The sequence below is a fragment of the Scyliorhinus canicula genome, chromosome 20 (genome assembly GCF_902713615.1).
Source record: "Scyliorhinus canicula chromosome 20, sScyCan1.1, whole genome shotgun sequence".
NCBI lineage: Eukaryota > Metazoa > Chordata > Chondrichthyes > Carcharhiniformes > Scyliorhinidae > Scyliorhinus > Scyliorhinus canicula.
In genome coordinates, this window is record NC_052165.1 from 64,363,731 (window position 1) to 64,383,227 (window position 19,497).

The window sequence follows — 19,497 nt, forward strand, 5'->3', positions numbered from 1 at the left end:
ATTTGACCATTTTGACTAACGTGCATTAATTCAGCATCTTTGGCAGAGGCAAAATGTCTCAAAGTACTTTGCACAACCATAATGAAGAGCAATCATTGAACCAAAGGATGAAAGATTTGGAGGGGTTATGGGTTTACAGAGAGGAAATTAGAAGCAAGAGGCCTTTATGGAGGGATGTTTCCAATGTTTTGACGCCTCAGTGGGAAACACACTGAAAATGGTGAGAACAGAGGAGGTAGAAGTAGAGTGGGAAAGGAGAGATGGGGTTGGGTGGTTGTGAGAGGCAGTGGGTGGTGAGGGAGGATTGAGAGGGAGAGATGGGGTTTGTGGGTGAGAACAAGCACCAACCACAATGAGGGGAACTGGAGGCACCTTGGCTTGGAAGACAGCAAGCAGGGGATAGTCACATGGGAGCTGAATGGGTGGTCTCCATATGTGAGAATGGATGTTATTTTTAATTTAATATTTTGGGGGAATGTGTGCTATTCTGTAAAGAAGGCAACATGTCTGTACGTGCAAATGATTTAATTAAGCTGGGGAAAGGTTAAAGGATACAATTTGTCTGAAAGAGTTTGGAGCAATAACAGCAAGTACTGCTCAAGTTAGTCTTCTACATTAGATGCCTTTGAAAAATAAATATTTAAAAAGTCAGGTGTAATTTCTGGGATTCAGAGTGACAGTGACTATTTGAAAACCCCACCTGAAGAGTGAATGGCTTTACTCCTTTTCTGCATGACCTCCATCAGGGCTCCCACAATGCCTGCTGTAGGAGTAGGTGTTGATGGAGAAGAAGAATCCTGGTCATTTACCTGTAAAGGAATTGACATGTCATTACTTGAAATGTAGAATGCACAATACAATAGTGACTTGTTTAACACAGGCTGCATGTTTTACTTCCTAACTGGCATGATCTACAATGCAAGCCTCAACCACAATCAAGCGAAAGTGGCTTCATTGAATTTTTGAACTAAATATTATAGACTCAATGGGCTGAATGGCCTCCTGCTGTTCCATAAATAACCATGATTATCAAATCATCAAGGGATCGCAAAAATGTATTGGAAAGCAATAATGCAATTTCAGTCTCTCGAGTGAGTTCACCATGTTTAGCTTTGTTTTATTGTATCAAAGTTCATATTGCAGCATAAAAGTGCCAGATGACCAGATTCAATTCAACATCGCACATATGCCAGTCACTGTAAGTGAAAGACTTGAACATCAATGAACAAAGCAATTTTGCAGAAGAATTTAAGTTCTGCTTTCTCCATTTATTTCAGTTAGTTTTCTGTTGCATTTACATTGCTCTGTATAGTACAAGCATAAAATATCAAATCTCTCAAGAAACAGTCACTACTTGAACTAACTGATCATAAAGAAAAATACTTACAGTCTTAAGCTGTATACCGTGCCGTATTTGGTCTAACAGTGCATCCCTTCCAGAGGAAGACACTGGCCGACTGCTTTGTTCAACTTTCTTCAACTGAGTACCTTCTCGGATTTGATCCAAAAGAGCGGATTTGTTACCAGTAGGTGAAGGAAGAGCATCATTTTCAGTGACCAGTACAGGAAGTGGAGGGGGGCCAGGGGGTGGCGGGCCAGGGGGTGGAGGTGGTGGTGGAGGTGGTGCTCCACCAGCTCCTGGGCCTCCAGAAACAGGATGTGGTGGAGGTGGTGGTGGTGGGGGACCTGATGGGACAGGATGTGGTGGAGGTGGGGGTGGAGGATATAACCTGCTAGGTGGTGGTGGTGGTGGAGGTGGAGCTCCCACTCCTGGCCTGGAAGGTGGTGGAGGTGGGGGAGCTGCTGAAGGGGCTGCTGATGGGGCTCTTGATGGGGGTGGCGGAGGTGGTGCGCCTCGCCCACGAACAGGAGGAGGAGGAGGGGGTCCTGAACTATGAGGAGGGGGTGGTGGTGGTGGCCCTCCTCTGGAAGGCGGAGGTGGAGGTGGAGCTGAAACAAAATAAGATAACAGTTCAAATTCAAGAATCATGTGGGAACTCAATAAACAGAATTACGAAGAAAAAAACAAACGGATATTGTAGTCGTAAGGCCTGCGATCTTTACATAAAACAAAAATTAACTCAGTCAATTACATTTAAACTGGAGATTCAATTATCACTTTTAACTTCAGTTTTATTTAATGGATTATTATAATAGTTCAAATTGAGTATGTTTATTTAACCAATATTTGATCCTTTGTTAAATAAACAAACTCAATTTGAACTATTATAATAATACTTTAAGTGAAAACTGAAGTTAAAAGTGATAATTGAATCTCCAGTTTAAATGTAATTGACCAAGTTTATTTTTATTTTGTGTAAAGATAGCAGGCAATATATCTTTGAATTATGGCAAATCTTCTATATCACAGGATTTTGTCTGATCTTGATTTTCATGACCTCTTCTTGTAACCTCCCTGCTCTTGCTGTGTGTAAAGTTCAGGATCTTAACAATCCAGTTTACATTTTTTTTCAGGGTACTTATTTCAAAACATTTTAGTGGGAGATGCCCAAGAATTAACACTCTACCAGTAGATTAATTTTATCTCAAATGATTTAGACATCCTGCATCTACTGAAATAGCCTTACAAGTAGTAGCAATTTAGGAGAAAGAGGCAACATTAGCTGCGATATTCTATTCTTGCTGTTATAACAGACCTGCCATTATTTACTGGCATTGGCAAAATTTAAACAGCAATATCCAGTAAACATGTAAGACACTTCACCTCATAGAATCCCGACAGTGCAGGAGACGACATTCAGCCCATCGTGTCTGCACCGACCCTCCAAAGGAGCACCACACCCAGGCCCCCTCCTAACCGTTGGACATTAAGGAACAATTTAGAATGGCCAATACACCTAACCTGCACATTTTTGGACTGTGGGAGGAAACCAGAATACCCGGAGGAAACCCACGCACAAACGGGGAGGATGTGCAGACTCCAAACAGCCATCCAAAGTCGGAATTGAACCTGGGTCCATGGCACTATGAGGCAAGAGTGCTAACCACTGCTGTTAGTGGATGAAACCTGACAAAAGAAGCAATAGCTGTGGAACATGTAAAATGACTATCTACGAGACCTTACTTTTGTGATCTAAATGATAAAATGGGAAATATATTCTGTTAGCCTCGTTATATTTGGTATCACCCAGATCTTTATGTCGAAGCTCATTTTGAAGAAAGAAAATAACAACTTTGTGGTCTACACAGCGAAACATACAACTTGTTCCCAATTGAGGGATGTAAACAGAGGTTGCAGTAATCCCCGACCTAAATAAAGTAAACCGCCTTGGAGAGGAATCCTGACCAAGCCCATTAAATACTACAGGCTATTAAATATCAAATAAAGCAGGGCTAATCCAACAACTAAAAGCTATAATTTTTTAATCATATAGGTTGAGGTTAAAACGTTTCTTCTAGGTAAGAATCTTCAAATTACACAGATCTGAATAGTGATGTCAATTTAGATGCAACATTCATGCAGCTCACAGAAAAGATATAAAGATGCATAAATTGACTGGTCCAGATGCTCATGGCTGCAATGGTGACCATATAGTTGAATAAAATTTGGGCATAATTGTGATCCAACTTAATAAAGAACAAAGCACAAAGAAAAATTACAGCACAGGAACAGGCCCTTCGGCCCTCCAAGCTTGCGCCGATCCAGATCCTCTATCTAAAACTGCCACCTATTTTCTAAGGATCTGTATCCTTCTGCTCCCTGCCCATTCATGTATCTGTAAATGACGCTATCGTCCCACCTCTACCACCTCCGCCGGCAATGCGTTCCAGGCACCCACCACCCTCTGCGTAAAGAACTTTCCACGCATATCTCCCTTAAACTTTTCTCCTCTCACCTTGAACTCGTGACCCCGAGTAATCGAGTCCCCCACTCTGGGAAACAGCTTCTTGCTATTCCCCCCCTCTCATGATTTTGTAGACCTCAATGAGGCCCCCCCCCCCTCAACCTCCGTCTTTCTAATGAAAATAATCCTAATCTACTCAACCTAATCTACTCAACCTCCATACCAGGCAACATCCTGGTGAACCTCCTCTGCACCTTCTCCAAAGCATCCACATCCTTTTGGTAATGCGGCGACCAGAACTGTACGCGGTATTCCAAAGTGGCTGAACCAAAGTCAATACCCCTTCCGATGAAGGAAAGCATGCCGTATGCCTTCTTGACCACTCTTTCGACCTGCGCAGCCACCTTCAGGGTACAATGGATCTGAACACCCAGATCTCTCCGTACATCAATTTTCACCAGGGCTTTTTCATTTACCGTTTGGTTCGCTCTTGAATTGGATCTCCCAAAATGCTTCACCCCTCACTTACCAGGATTGAACTCCATCTGCCATTTCTCCGCCCAACTCTCCAATCTATCTATATTCTGCTGTATTCTCTGACGGTCCCCTTCACTATCGCTACTCCACCAATCTTCATGTCATCTGCAAACTTGCTAATCAGACCACCTATACCTTCCTCCAGCTCATTTATGTATATCACAAACAACAGTGGTCCCAGCGCAGATCCCTGTGGAACATCACTGATCAGTTCTCCATTTTGAGAAACACCCACTACTACTCTGTCTCCTGTTGCCCCACCAGTTCTTTATCCATCTAGCTAGTACACCCTGGAACCCATGAGACTTCACTTTCTCCATCAGCCTACCATGGGGAACCTTATCAAATGCCTTACTGAAGTCCATGTATATGACATCTACAGCCCTTCGCTCATCAATCAACTATGTCACTTCCTCAAAGAATTCTATTAAGTTGGTAAGGATGACCGTCCCTGCACAAAACCATGTTGCCTATCACTGATAAGCCCATTTTCTTCCAAATGGGAATAGATCCTATCCCTCAGTATCTTTTCCAGCAGCTTCCCTACCACTGACGTCAGGCTCACCGGTCTATAATTACCTGGATTATCCCTGCTACCCTTCTTAAACAAGGGGACAACATTAGCAATTCTCCAGTCCTCCGGTACCTCACCCATGTTCAAAGATATCTTTGCAGCATCCGTTAAGGCCCCAGCTATTTCCTCTCTCACTTCCCTCAGTAACCTGGGATAGATCCCAACCGGACCTGGGGACTTGTCCACAATGCCTTTTAGAATACCCAACACATCCTCCCTCCTTATGCCGACTTGACCTAGAGTAATCAAACATCTATCACTAACCTCAACATCGTCATGTCCCTCTCGGTGAATACCGATGCAAAGTACTCGTTAAGAATCTCACCCATTTTCTCTGACTCCACGCATAACTTTCCTCCTTTGTCCTAGTGTGGGCCAACCCTTTCTCTAGTTACCCTCTTGCTCCTTATATATAGATAAAAGACTTTGGGATTTTCCTTAACCCTGTTTGCTAAAGATATTTCATGACCCCTTTTAGCCCTCGATTCCTCGCTTCAGATTGGTCCAACATTCCCGATATTCTTCCAAAGCTTTGTCTGTCTTCAGTCGCCTAGACCTTATGTATGCTTCCTTTTTCCTCTTAGCTAGTCTCACAATTTCACCTGTCATCCATGGTTCCCTAATCTTGCCATTTCTATCCCTCATTTTCACAGGGACATGCCTGTCCTGCACTCTAATCAACTTCTCTTTAAAAGCCTCACAAATATCAAATGTGGATTTACCTTCAAACAGCTGCTCCCAATCCACATTCCCCAGCTCCTGCTGAATTTTGGTACAGTTGGCCTTCCCCCAATTTAGGACTCTTCCTTTAGGACCACTCTCGTCTTTGTCCAGGAGTATTCTAAAACTTACGGAATTGTGATCACTATTCCCAAAGTAATCCCCGACTGAAACTTCAACCACCTGGCCAGGCTCATTCCCCAACACTAGGTCTAGTATGGCCCCTTCCCGAGTTGGACTATTTACATACTGCTCTAGAAAACCCTCCTGGATGCTCCTTACAAATTCTGATCCATCTAGACCGCTGACACTAAGTGTATCCTAGTTAATGTTGGGAAAATTAAAATCTCCTATCACCACCATCCTGTTGCTCCTACATCTTTCCATAATCCATTTACATAGTTTTGCCTCTATCTCACGCTCGCTGTTGGGAGGTCTGTAGTACAGCCCCAACATTGTTACCGCACCGTTCCTATTTCTGAGCTCTGCCCATATCGCCTCACTGCTCGAGTCCTCCATAGTGCCCTCCCTCAGCACAGCTCTGACATCCGCTCTGACAAATAATGCAACTTATCCACCCCGTTTACCTCCCTCTCTATCCCGCCTAAAGCATCGATATCCTGGGATATTTAGTTACCAATCATGCCCTTCCCGCAACCAAGTCTCAGTAATAGCAATAACATTGCTACGTATTACTGGTAGTCCTGAATATGAATCTTACAGATACAGCAGACCTACTTACACACCATTCTGCAAACTTATTCCACTTGTGATAATAAATCTGCAGTGGTAGCTTTTCTAGAAATAGAGTTAGGTCTCAACTACTACCGAGACCTAGTGGCTATGAAAAATTTCTCTAGATGCAGAATCTGATATCTGTAGGCCCCAACTGAGACAGCAAAACATGGATTGGTTATTTTCTTTGTCAAAAACAATATAGTGGGAGAGGTGGTGGGAAAAACAAAGCTAATATGTACAATATCCTACTCAGCCACAAAGAGAGGTGATGATTGTATATGGTACTGTGTAACCAGGTAAAGCTAATTATTGTGTAATTGGGAAAATAAATCCCAGGATTTAACATTAGTACTTTTAAGGCCAAAAAGCAGGAATCTTCAAAATTAAATCCAGTTGTTAGTGCATTCCGTTCACACGCTATGTTTTGATCAATGCGTATTTTAGAAAAAGGAAATTTCAAACAAGCACACTTTTAGATCAAAAAACCTACCAAACCACTGTGGTGAACCTATAGAAGCAAATCAAAAGGAGAAAAATATTATTTTATGCTAAGAGCCATTGTTAGTATTCAAAAGGGGACATTAAAGAGCTAGTGAGACTAAACATCAAAATGGTCCAGATGGTATGGATCGCAGAATATCTAAAGAAATTAAAAGAGATATCTGAAACATAACATTAATTTTTAACATTGGCAGAATTCCTCTTTCTAAACAAAAGGCTAGACGTTAAAGGTGGACGTTACATTCTTTCTAAAAACACAGATAAGCTAGAACATTCGAGGTTAAGATGTTTTACCACACTTGTAGGTAACTCAGCCCTTGTAAGATGTGGTTAGTATGTAGCCCAGTGATCTGTGCTGGGATTGCTCTTGTTTTCTGTTTATGTAATGGATGTGGAAATAAGCACAAAGTTGGTTAATGACACCAAATGATGGGGCATGGCAATTTGTGAGAAGACAGACAGAAGGGAGGAGTGGGTAGAGGGGGAACAGATGAACGCAACATAGAGAAATGTGAACAAGTGTATTTTTAGACTAAACAGAAACATAAATGAAGTAATGATAAAACTAGTTAACACTAAAATCTTACTACTGTGCATTTCCCTAACTTTGTATATCTGGATTTACAATGGAAATTGTCCTTGTGCAAGGTCATTCATTGTACATTCCCTTCTGTCATGATCCTGTCACGGTTGAGGGTGTATTGCAGCATAAAAAACTATATTGGCAGTTTCCATTATAACTGCAAGGGAAGGAAATATTTATAATGTAAATAGAAGTATGAAGCTGGAGTTTGACTTAAAAATGGAGATCATTTAATCCAATTATCCTGAAGACCTACATTTTGGTTCAACACTGCATGATATACTAGCAATAAAGAAATTGTATACAGAAAATGCAATAGATTATTAAACATAGGTTTTAATTGGTAATAGGTTGAAGAGTTATGGAGAATGGGCAGGACAGGGGAGTTGACACCATGATGGGACCAGCCATGATCACATTGAAGGTGCTTAGGCTTGGGAGGCTAAATTGCCTACTCCTAGTTCATGTGTTCTAGGGAGGAGATACTTTGACTGATTTCATCTTCTAGCTCTTGGTCTTTAGCATCGTAGGTAACAGATGAGGAACATATTAGCCATGATCGAATGGCGGAGCAGACTCGATGGGCCAAATGGCCTAGTTTTGCTGCTATATCTTATGAAAAAGTTTTAAAGGGAAAATAAAATGTCTAGCAGATATCATTAAAGGAAATAGCAATACTTTTATGACCAGATTAGGTGAAGGGAGCGTTACTTTCAGATAAAAGTGGAAATGTATTTGCAGAGGTTAAAAGTAAGGCAGCAATAAATTAAACATTTTGATTTTTATTAAGAAAGAATCAAAATGAGAACAAATATGCTGAGTAGAGGTCACTGCAGGAAAGGAATTGACACGATAAATAAAAAAACAGAGCTCTGCATGCATCCTAGTCAGAGGGGATATTAACAGAAGTGTAGGCTACAATACTTCGATCCTCCTTAGTTCTTCAAATTGTACTACTGGCCTGCAGGATAGTCAACGCAGCATTGTTAAAAACAGATAGCTATAGGGTCAACTCCACCGCCACGTGAGCAAGGCTCAGCCTGACGCAGCTGAAAGTGGTACATAGAGCCCACTTAACAAGAACCTGTATGAGTAGGTTCTTCCCGGAGATGGAGGATTGATATGAACGGTTCCAAGTAGGCCCGGCCAACCACGCCCACATGTTCTGGTCTTGTCCCAGACTTGTGCAATACTGGACAGCCTTTTTCGAGGCAATGTCCAAAGTGGTGGGGGAGTGAGGGTGGAGCCTGAAAGTGGCGGTCTTCGGGGTCTCAGACCAGCCAGGTCTATTCCTGAGGAGGAGGGCAGACGTCCTTGCCTCCCTGATCGCCCACCGTAGAATCCTATTTGGCTGGAGGTCAGTAGCACCACCCAAAGCTGCAGACTGACTGTCCAGCCTCTCGGAATCTCTCCAAATGGAGAAAATCAAATTCGCCATCTGAGGGTCAGTTGACGGCTTCTACAGAACGAGAGAGCCATTCACACGACTGTTCCGGAACCTGTTTGTGGCCAACGAACAAGAAGAAGAATAGCCAGGTAGCCAAGAATCAGGGGAAAGTAGTCAAGGATCAGGGGAAAGTAGCCACGGCATGAAAGGGAGAGATAGACCGGGAAGGGGGGGGGGGGGGGGGGGAGGGGGGAGAGACAGCTAAACCTGAGGAAAGAAAGGTGAACCACGAGGAGAGGGGGGGGGGGGGCAGACAGCTAAACCTGAGGAAAGAAAGGCGAATCGCGGGGGGTGGGGGGAGGAGATGGGGAACGAGAGAGGAGAACCAGCGAGGTGGGGGGGGGGGGGGGGGGGGGGCAGGGAGATGGGAGCCGGAAGGAAGGCACAGGATACCAAAACGAGCATGACATCTCCAGGAGCAGGGAATGAGGAAAATAAAGACAGAAGACGGGAGGAGCGGCAGAAGCGGAGGCGAGCGCGAGACCCATCCGGGAGAAGTAAGCGACAACAACACGAATGACAGCCAAGTATCGCCCACTGTAATTATCTCCCCGGTACCCGAATGTATGTTTGCCCCCCCCCCCACCGCAAACAGTCGCCTACTTACGTGTTGTAAATAATTTTGCCAGGTGTACAGAGCTGCTGCTTTTGAGCTGGTGCACAATACCCTACCAGTTATTCTATTTTATTTTTTATTGTATTTTTTTTTACTATGTACTATTTTCTTCTCTTGGTATGTTTGGGTGTGCCCTTCTCTTCTATATATATATATATATATATATATGTTTCTTATCCTGTGTACATAACGGTAATTATACCTTGTTCAAAAACCCAATAAAAAACATTTATTTAAAAAAAACCAGATAGCTAAATGTCAGTTGGGTGATATATTGTTGGTAAACATTTCAAAATACAATGAAGTACAACAACAAATCTATTAAAGGCAAATTATATTTAATATATTAGCCATTTTATTAATGACCTGTTGTGCATATGGTTTTGTAAAAGCCATTTCAAGAGGTTGTTTAAAAAAAACTCAGGTGTACAATCAATCATTTATCGTTATCTTGGTACACATGAATAGTTAAGATAACTTGAATTTTACAAATTTAGCAGCAGGGCTTCAGAATAGTGGGAACACTGAGGAAAGAATTGGACAAGAAGGAAAGGAAATGAGAGGAAGAAAAAGGAGAAATTTGAGTCAGTGCTAGTGAAGGGGTGGGCAGGTATGGATAAAAATGAATCCAATCCATGCCTTCCTGCTCAATGAAAAGGTCTACGTCACATATGTTTGTAGCGATACCTACAAGCACAATACCTTTAGAATTCTGAGACCCACTTTTTTTATATATGTGGCATGGAGAAACATAGCTGTTGAGTTAGAAAGGTAGTTGACAGACAATGGACACAACATTTGGGTGGGTGTTTGTTGTATTTCAAATTCCAGAAGTATTAGAAGTGTGGCACCCCAGTAATCGGTTCTAGTTGCATTTTTATACTTGACAATTTGGGATTCCAGTGCTTTCTTGCGCAGCTTCCCAGCTTGTTCCCACCACGGCTTCGAGGTCATGTAAAATTCTGCTGCCTTTGTCGTAACTCACCCCAAATTTTATTCACTCACCACTCCTGCGCTTGCTGAACTAAAAATGAGCCCCAGTTCGGCAACATCTTAATTTTAAAATCTTTTTTCCCCTAAATCTCATGTGGCCTCTCCCCCAAAAGTTGCTTTTTAAAATGGCCCTCTCTGACCAAACTTTTGGTCACTGGTCCTCTAAAATCTTTTGAGGCCTCAATGCCAAATGTTGCTTAATAACACTTGTGACATGTCTTGGGGTGACCCGAAGCCATGACCCGGGAACCATCGCAAGTGGTAATTGTCAGACTCCACAGGTACCAGGACCTAGACAAAGAACATCTCCTAAGATAGATGAAAACCACATGGACCTGCAAATGGAAGGACACTCCATCCACGTCCATCAGGATATTGCGCCTGACCTAGTTAAATACCCAGCGTTGGAGCCAAGATGGCACTTTTCAAAATCAAAGTATGATTCAGCATGCTGTACCCAGTAAAACTTTGGGCCCCTATGAGGACAGAGACCATTTTTAAAAAAACACATGGAAGAGGAAAACGATTTTGTGCAAAAGAATCGACTGGGAAAGAACTAAATGGAGGTGTGTGGGACCGTGGATGTGTTTATATCTTATTGTTTTCCTTTTTTTGCATGTTTCTTGTGTTGAGTCAGAGATTTCCACATGGTCTGATAACTTTCCTGAAGATTATGTTGGTTTCTGCTGTCTGGGGTTACAGATTTGGAACCTGCAGTTATCCAGTTCAGTCCATCTGGGAGATGGGGAGTATGGCAGTCCTCATTGGGCTTCTTGGACATTCCCCTGCCAACATAGGCAACCTTAAATGGGGAGAGGGGGGGGGGTTAGGTGCGGTGGGGATCAACCAGATTGGGGTTACTGGGCTTCATTTCACTGGGGGTGGAGTGGGGGGGGGGGGGGGGGGGGGGGAAAGAGTGCTAGTGAACATATTAGTAAATGGGAGTAATGAGGGGGGGGGGGGGCGGAAAGAGGAGCAGTGGTCGTGACAGATCGCCTGGGTGGGTGGAGCGGTTCGGGGGAAATGAGTGGGGGTAAGCTGTCCGATCGAAGGGGGACAAGGTGGGGAGAGGTAGAATGCTGGTCTCACAGGGTGCGTGGTTGAATGGTCTGAACGAGGGCGGTGGCGGTGACTATCTTGGACAGACTGAGAACAAAGGCAAGCTCAGGCATACATGAGCATGCCCACGAGGTGGTCACGGCTGACCCTAAAAGGGGGGGTGCAGATCCCCTTCGTCAGGATCAACACCTGGAATGGGAGGGGGCTCAACGACCCAGTCAGAAGATCTCGAGTCTTCTCCCACCAAAAAAACCTGAAGACCGAAGTAATTTTCCTACAAGAGGCCCTACACCTGAGGATCAAGGACCAGATGAGCATAAGAAAGAGTTGGGTGGAACGGGCGTATCAATCAAAAGGGGGCAGGGGGCAGACCATTGGGTCTGGAAGAGGTCAAAGAGTGCACCAACTCCATGCAATCCGGGAAGGTGCTGGGACCAGATGGGTTCCCGGTGCACTTCTTCAAAAGGTTTTTGTTGATGCTGGCTCCACGCCTGCTGGGGATGTTCAATGACTCACTGTCGAGGGGAGCCTTGCCGCCCACATTCGCGTAGGCTTCAGTCTCATTGATACCGAAGAAAGACAAAGACCCAGTGCTGTGGGTCATACAGGCCTATCTCATTCTTGAACACCGACACAAAGGTTCTTGATAAGGTTCTGGCAATACGGCTGGAGAGTTGCTTGTCAGAAGTGATTATGGAGGATCAAACCGGGTTTGTCAAAGGCCAACAGCTGTCAGCTAACATCAGATGACTGTTGAATCCTGGGAGTAGTCACCAGAGGTGATCATCTCCTTGGATTTAGAGGAGGCCTTTGACCTGATGGAACGAAAGTACCTCTTCGAAGAATTGGAATGGTTTGGGCCAATGTTTCACCATTGAGAGAAACTCCTGTGTAGCGCTCCCATGGCGCGCATCTGGACGACTGCCACAAGCTCAGAATACTTCCAGCTGTACAGAGACACGAGACAGGGATGCCAGCTGTCAGAGCTGTTCGCCCTGCCAATTTCACAATTGGATATATCTTTTAGGTCAACAAGCGGGTGGAAAGGCATTGAGAGAGTAGCCAGCATGGAAAAGATAATCCAGCTCCTGAGTGTTTGGAGCCTCCACAGGATACAAGCTAAACCGGAATAAGAGCAAAAACCTTCCCACTTCTCCTCAGGGAAAAGAGACAGAACTGGGTGCGCTCCGTCCAAGTTGGCCCAAATGAAGTTTAGTAACCAGGGGATCCAGATAGCCCATAACTGGGAGCAGAGCCACAAATAGAATCTAACCGGTTTGGTGGAAGTGGTGAAGGGGATCTGCAAAGGTGGGACTCTCCCTAGAGGACAGAGTGCGGACGATAAAAATGAACGTCCTTACGAGGTTCCTGTTCGTGTTTCGTTCACTCCCAATCTTCCTCCCCAAATTGTTCTTTGCCAAGGTAGACAAGCTGATCTCGGCCTTCGTATGGGTGGGGAAGAACCTCAGGATATGTAGAACTGTCTTAGAGGGGACGACGTTCGGGAGGTCTGGCATTTCCAAACCTCATGTTCTACTATTGGGCAGCAAACATGGAAAGGGTGCGGAGTTGGCTTGGGGAGCTGGGGGCGAAGTGGATGCAGATGAAGGATGCATCAGGAACTTCCCTGCGGGCACTGGTTACTGCCCCACTCCCATTCTCCCCGGCTAGGTTCTCGAAGAGCCAGCTGTGGCAGCATCATTAAAAGGCCTGGAACCAACTCAGACACCACTTCAAGCTGAGGGACATGTTTGTCTCGGCACCAATCTGTAAGAAACACAGATTCATACCAGTGGGAATGGACACAACCTACAAAACATGGAAGGAGGGAGCAAGGAAGTTTAGGGACATGCAAGTGGACAGCAGCATGGCAAACCTGGAGGAACTAACGGACAAGTTTCATCTCCCAAAAGGGAGCAAGTTCAGATACCTCCAGATGCGGGACTCTCTCTGCAGGGAGGCCTCTTCATACTCTTCTAAGCCTATCTTGCGAGACAGATTGATATGATGAGTTGGGAAAAGGAAAAAGCTCAAACATAAATGGGTGACTACTGGAGGAAGCAAGGGCTTCAAACTGGACAAAACAAGGGTGAGATGGGAGGAGGAATTTGGGCTCGAGCTGGAGGGAGGACTCTGGAGTGAAATTCTATAATGTCAACTCCACCTTATGCACTCGGCTGGGTTTGATGCAGCGGACGGTGATACACAAAGCACACCTAAACAAAGCGCGCATATGTGGGCTCTTCCCTTAGGGTGGAGGATAAATATGAGGGATGCCAGAGGAGGTTGGAAAACCACTCCCACATGTTCTGGTGCTGCCCAGGATTGGTTGAATTCTGGGTCAGCTTCTTCGGAACCATGTTCGAGATTGTGGGGGCTAGCCATATCTGCAGGCGTCAATCTCGGAGTGTTGGACCAACTGGAGCTTTTTGAGAGGGGGGGGGGGGGGGGGGGGGAAAGAGAGGGCCGGTGCCTTGGCCTTTGCCTCCCTGATAGCCCGGTATAGATTGGCGGCAGCAGCCAGGGCCTTGAACTGGCTGGTGGACCGGGCAGAAATCATAAAACTAGAAAAAATCTAATTTGTTATCAGGGAGACGGAGGAAGAGTTCCACTCCAGATGGAAACAGTTTATCACCATCTTCAAGGACCTATTCGTGACCAGCAAAAGGTGTTGGGGGGGCAGGGCAAACTGTTTGCACTACATGTATTTGTTTTATTGATGCTCACGAATTGTACTATTGTTGTGTTATTAATAATAATAATCTTTATTGTTGTCACAAGTAGGCTTACATTAACAATGCAATGAAGTTACTGTGAAAATCCCCTAGTCGCCATACCACTGCACCTGTTCGGGTACACGGAGGGAAATTTCAGAATGTCCAATTCACTGAAGAAGCACGTCATTTGCCATGCTTGGAATAAAAATATATTTTTTTTAAAGGACTATTGATCTTTTTAAATGGAAAAGTAGATAGACATTTGTTACAGAGGTTGATGTGGAGCTTTGGCAGGGGTTGGGGAGGGAGAAATATTTCTGGCCAATAGAGTTCATTTAGACTGTGCTAGCAACAGACAGCAAAAATTGTATCCATGCAACCTGCCTTTACAGAAACTACCATGATTTTGTGTGTATTGGCTTACCATGTCATTATTGAGGCAGAGAATACAATAGCTCCTTGAAGGTGGAGTTGCAGGTGGACAGGGTGGTGAAGAAGGCATTCAGCATACTAGGTTTTATTGATCAGCATATTGTATACAGGAGTTGGGACTTGTTGAAGTTGTACAAGACATTGGTAAGACCACACATAGAATACTGTGTTCAGTTCTGGTCACCTGGAAGATTGTTAAACTAGAAAGAGTGCAGAAGAGATTTACGAGGATGCTACCAGGACTTGATGGTCTGAGTTATAAGGAGAGGCAGGGACTTTTTCCCCTGAAGCGTAGGAGGCTTACGGGTGATCTTACAGAGGTCGATAAAATAATGAGCATAAAGGTAGATAGTCGACATCTTTTCCCAACAGTAGAGGAGTCTAGAACTAGAGGGCATAGTTTAAGGAGGGGAGAGATCCAAAAGAGACCAGAGGGGAAATTTCTTCATACAGATGAAGAAATGAGCTGCCGGAGGCAGTGGTAAAGGCGGGTACAATTTTGTCTTTTAACAAAGCAGTTAGACAGTTATATAGGCAGGGTGGGGTTGGAAGGATATGGGCCAAATGTGGGCAAGTAGGCAAATCTGGGAAGCACGGTAGTACAAGTAGATGCCACTGTGGCTTCACAGCGCCAGGGTCCGATTCCCCGTTGGGTCACTGTCTGTGCGGAGTCTGCACGTTCTCCTCGTGTCTGTGTGGGTTTCCTCCGGGTGCGCCGGTTTCCTCCCACAGTCCAAAGATGTGCAGGTTAGGTGAATTGGCCAAATTGCCCTTAGTGTTCAAAAAGGTTAGAAATGGTTATTGGGTTACGGGGATAGGGTGGAAGTAAGGGCTTGTGGGTCGGTGCAGACTCGATGGGCCGAATGGCCTCCATCTGCACTGTATGTTCTATGTTCTAAGTGGGACTAGCTTGGTGATAGAAACCGGGCGGCATAGACAAACTGGGCCGAAGGGCCTGTTTCCATGCTGTAAACATGGACTGGTTAAGCACAGGGCTAAATCGCTGGCTTTGAAAGCAGACCCAGGCAGGCCAGCAGCACAGTTCAATTCCCATACCAGCCTCCCCGAACAGGCGCCGGAATGTGGCGACTGGGGGCTTTTCACAGTAACTTCATTTGAAGCCTACTTGTGACAATAAGCGATTTTCATTTTCATTTCATCTATGACGCTAAAGAGAATTAGAACATAAAATATTGTTAAAATGGTTTCGGATGAATTAGACCAAATAGATTTATGGGAAATTGCAATACAGAAGTCGACTAAATCATATATAATTTAGAATATTTAGCCCAGAATCTGAATGTAGAATTCAAATATCTAAAGGAATAATTTAAAACTGTTAAAAAAAATAGCTTCAATTAGAAATAATGAATGAGAGAATTGAGAGATGAATGGAGTAATCACTTGTGTGTTTCTTTTCTAGGAGCTGGGATCTAGTTGGTTTGAAAACATAATCTCTTTGCTGCCTGTAGGTGTCCCAAGTGAACTGAACTGGGATTGCTTCAATCCAGTTCCTAGAGGGTGTGGCTCACAAAACTGCCCTCACTTTGCAGTTTCATTCGCAGGTCACAAAAATGTTTACTGGTTCACAGTTCCATAAATGTGTTTAATAGTTTGATTAAAATAAGATCATACGATGCTTCATCATCTTCAATGGCAAGAGGGAACCTTGGAGGTTCAAGACACTTGGTAGCAGCTAAACTAATTACAAACAACGTTTGCATTACCCAGGACACATTACCGGAAGATTACAAAGTTAGTGAAGACAAACTCCAAGAATTGGGACTTGGTAGTCACCTATGGATCAAAATACAGTTTAAAAACAAAAATATAGAGCATAAAGAATAGAGAAAAATATTTAAATGTAACACTATGATTGAAATCAATGTGTCATGAGAAGGTCAGAAAAGAATCAAACGGGAGGCTAGGATGGCACGCGAAGCTGAGCACTCTTCTCTGCAACATAAAATAAATATACTATGGTAGAAATGTTAAAAATGTATAGTACAAAAAAAGTAACATTTTAGTCAAAAAATCAATGATAAACCACTGCTGATGAGTCTTAAATTCTGGCAAACATTAAAATTGGTCAACAAGCCATGATCCTGAAAATGCAGATGATATGTTCACAAACTTACCCTGTCTACGCAACTCATTTTTCACAGCTTCAACTCCTCCCTTTTTCTCTATAAAATCATATATAATTTTGGATGTTTCTTTGTCCTTCAGCTGTGACTCAGAAATGCCACACATGTCAAACAGATGCTTCAATTCAGGATCCAGATTATTCAGCTGTAAATAAAATGAACATGGATATTTAGGCAATTAAAGGTGATTCAACAGAAATATAGAAGAGAAAATTAAAATGAATTATACTGAACTTCTTACGTAGCCTCATTATCATAGCGTTTGCATTCACCAAATCTGCAACAATATTAGGTTAGGATACTTTACCCATTGGGGGAAATCTATTGGAGGACCCATTGGCTATGTGCGGATGTCAATTCAGTGCATCGTTCAGTGATAAAGATTGTGTAATGTAGTTGATCAGAACTTTTATGATTTACTTGTATGATGTATTCAAATGTAGCTTTCAAGACATGAATAGTCTTATTCAACGAGGAGCATCAGTTTAATTAGGCAGCATCAATTCATTCCAACTAATGATCACAACCAACAATCTGTGGTATGGAAAGGCCTTCAGGAACAGCATACATGGGAAGTGAAGAGTTATAATGATGCAATATGGGTGATCAAATTCCGGTTTAAAACTAAACAAAGTAGTTTTACGTTGCATTGAGCACCTAACCAATGAGTACTTGACACTGACAAGAAAATTTCCATTAATGATGGGTATTCATTTGCAAGTCTTTTTCAACACTCCAGTTGTCTCAGTTTCTTGTTTGTAAAATTGGAGGGAAAGTTTGTCCAGTTATAATTTTACATTTAAGCATAAGAACAGAGGTGCCTGCTGAATACTTCCTACCAAAAAGAAAATTATTTAAGCAACTAGTTTCAAAGTACTAGGAGCAACAGGTACATACACATGTCTTCAACTCAAATATTATTTCATTTTCTGCAAAATAAAATAAATCTAGGTTGCAGTTCCTGTGTTTAAGATAATTGTTTCAAATCAAAAACTTGGTCATATGAAAGGATCCCTGTTTCAACTCTTACAGCGAGTTTGCAACCAATATCATCAGCAATTCCTTTGCATGACATATTCTACAATCATAATAGATTTTTCAATCTGCTTTCCATGAACACAGAATCATGGAATCATAGGGATAAGAACCCAGGAATGGCATATCAAGCATACTTATAAAAAGGACATAAAACAAATCTGCGCATTTAAAGCAAAGCAGTTTATATACAAGATCATGACAATAACCCTGCATATCTAGATATGTGATTGTTTTCAAATATTTAAAAGAAAACTAATCCTCAGATGATTTCAATATTTTAAAAGGAAACAAATGCTCTGATGATTTCAGAATAGATCATTTTACTTACATCAAAACCTGTATTTGGATCCCAGCCAACATGTCCTATATGCCTGTAATTGGAAAGGACACAAATCATATGCAAATTTACAATACAGAATACAATGTGTCTTTTAAAAGAGGCCTTTTTAAAACAACACGCACGAGGAAAATACTAATTGGAATTCAAGTGAACATTTTAAGGATAATTGCGTCCTTCTAATTTGCCCCTCCTCTCCCTAATCTTTTTCTCTACTTAAGGAAGTGTCAAGTCAGTGCAATTTCACAGGCAGTGGTTCTCAAGTCCCTTTCCCAAGTGCTATTCTTCACATGTTGATCCCACGTTGGTGGCCGAATGGACTGCCAGCAGTCACAACTGAAATCAACCTTGCCTTCACATAACATCCTAGAAGAGCAGGTTGGGTAGAAATCACATGAAAATCCTGGATGATGCACCCCATCCCCTTTGTTTAGCTCAAGGATTAAGACAATTGCAAAGGTCTTTAATAAGGACATTGGGAGTCTACACCGAGTGAGAATAACAAAGTTTTGTTTATTTACAATACAACACCCGGTAGATCCCGACCCAGTCTTCTCTCGGTTGGTGCCTTACTGGCTGACCTTTTATACATACCTAAATGGAGTTTAAATGGAGCTTGTACTCTGCAAGAACCACGAGGGAAAAGTGATAATTCCCACCTCGTAAGTCCCGTGCGGAATGTTACACGATCTTTATTGAGGGAGTAGTTTGATTTGCATATTTTCTTTCATGCTTCAATCACAGTTGGACTGTGATCAATCATGATCAAAAATGTTTTTCCTCTATAAATTCAACATATTAAAGTTTCAGCCTCAACTTCAGCGATACCAAATGCTTGCATTACTTGGATAAAGAAAATGACTCGCAAGTGTCAAGAAGTGCCTTTTTTCAAACAGCTGAAGAAAACAGTAACAAATTTTTCATTTATACACTCTTTTTTAATAAATAAATTTAGAGTACCCAATCATTTTTTCCCAATTAAGGTGCAATTTAGTGTGGCCAATCTACTAAATCTGCACATCTTCAGTTTGTGGGGGTGAAACCCAAACAGACACGGGGAGCATGTGCAAACTCCACACGGGACAGTGACCCGGGCCGGGATCGAACCCCGGTCCTCAGCGCCGTGAGGCAGCAGTGCGAACCAGTGCGCCACCGTGCTGCCCCCTTGATTAATACATTTGAGCCTTCCATTATGGATGCTGAAATTTAGTGGCCCCTTGGTCGTCCTCAACGATCATGTGGGCAAACATCG

The 19,497-nt window shown here is 43.1% G+C and overlaps 1 protein-coding gene across 2 annotated transcripts in view; it reads right to left on the bottom strand.

Moving 5' to 3' along the window:
* LOC119954648 (neural Wiskott-Aldrich syndrome protein-like) overlaps positions 1-19,497 on the bottom strand; it is a 131,923-nt gene that overhangs the window by 1,247 nt on the left and 111,179 nt on the right. For both annotated transcript variants that reach the window (XM_038780006.1, XM_038780007.1), the window contains exons 7-10: positions 18,237-18,279; positions 16,862-17,015; positions 1,388-1,950; positions 701-809 (exon numbers count right to left, since the gene is read on the bottom strand). In XM_038780006.1, coding sequence (XP_038635934.1) covers positions 701-809; positions 1,388-1,950; positions 16,862-17,015; positions 18,237-18,279 — 869 coding nt within the window. The remainder of the gene's footprint in view (positions 1-700; positions 810-1,387; positions 1,951-16,861; positions 17,016-18,236; positions 18,280-19,497) is intronic.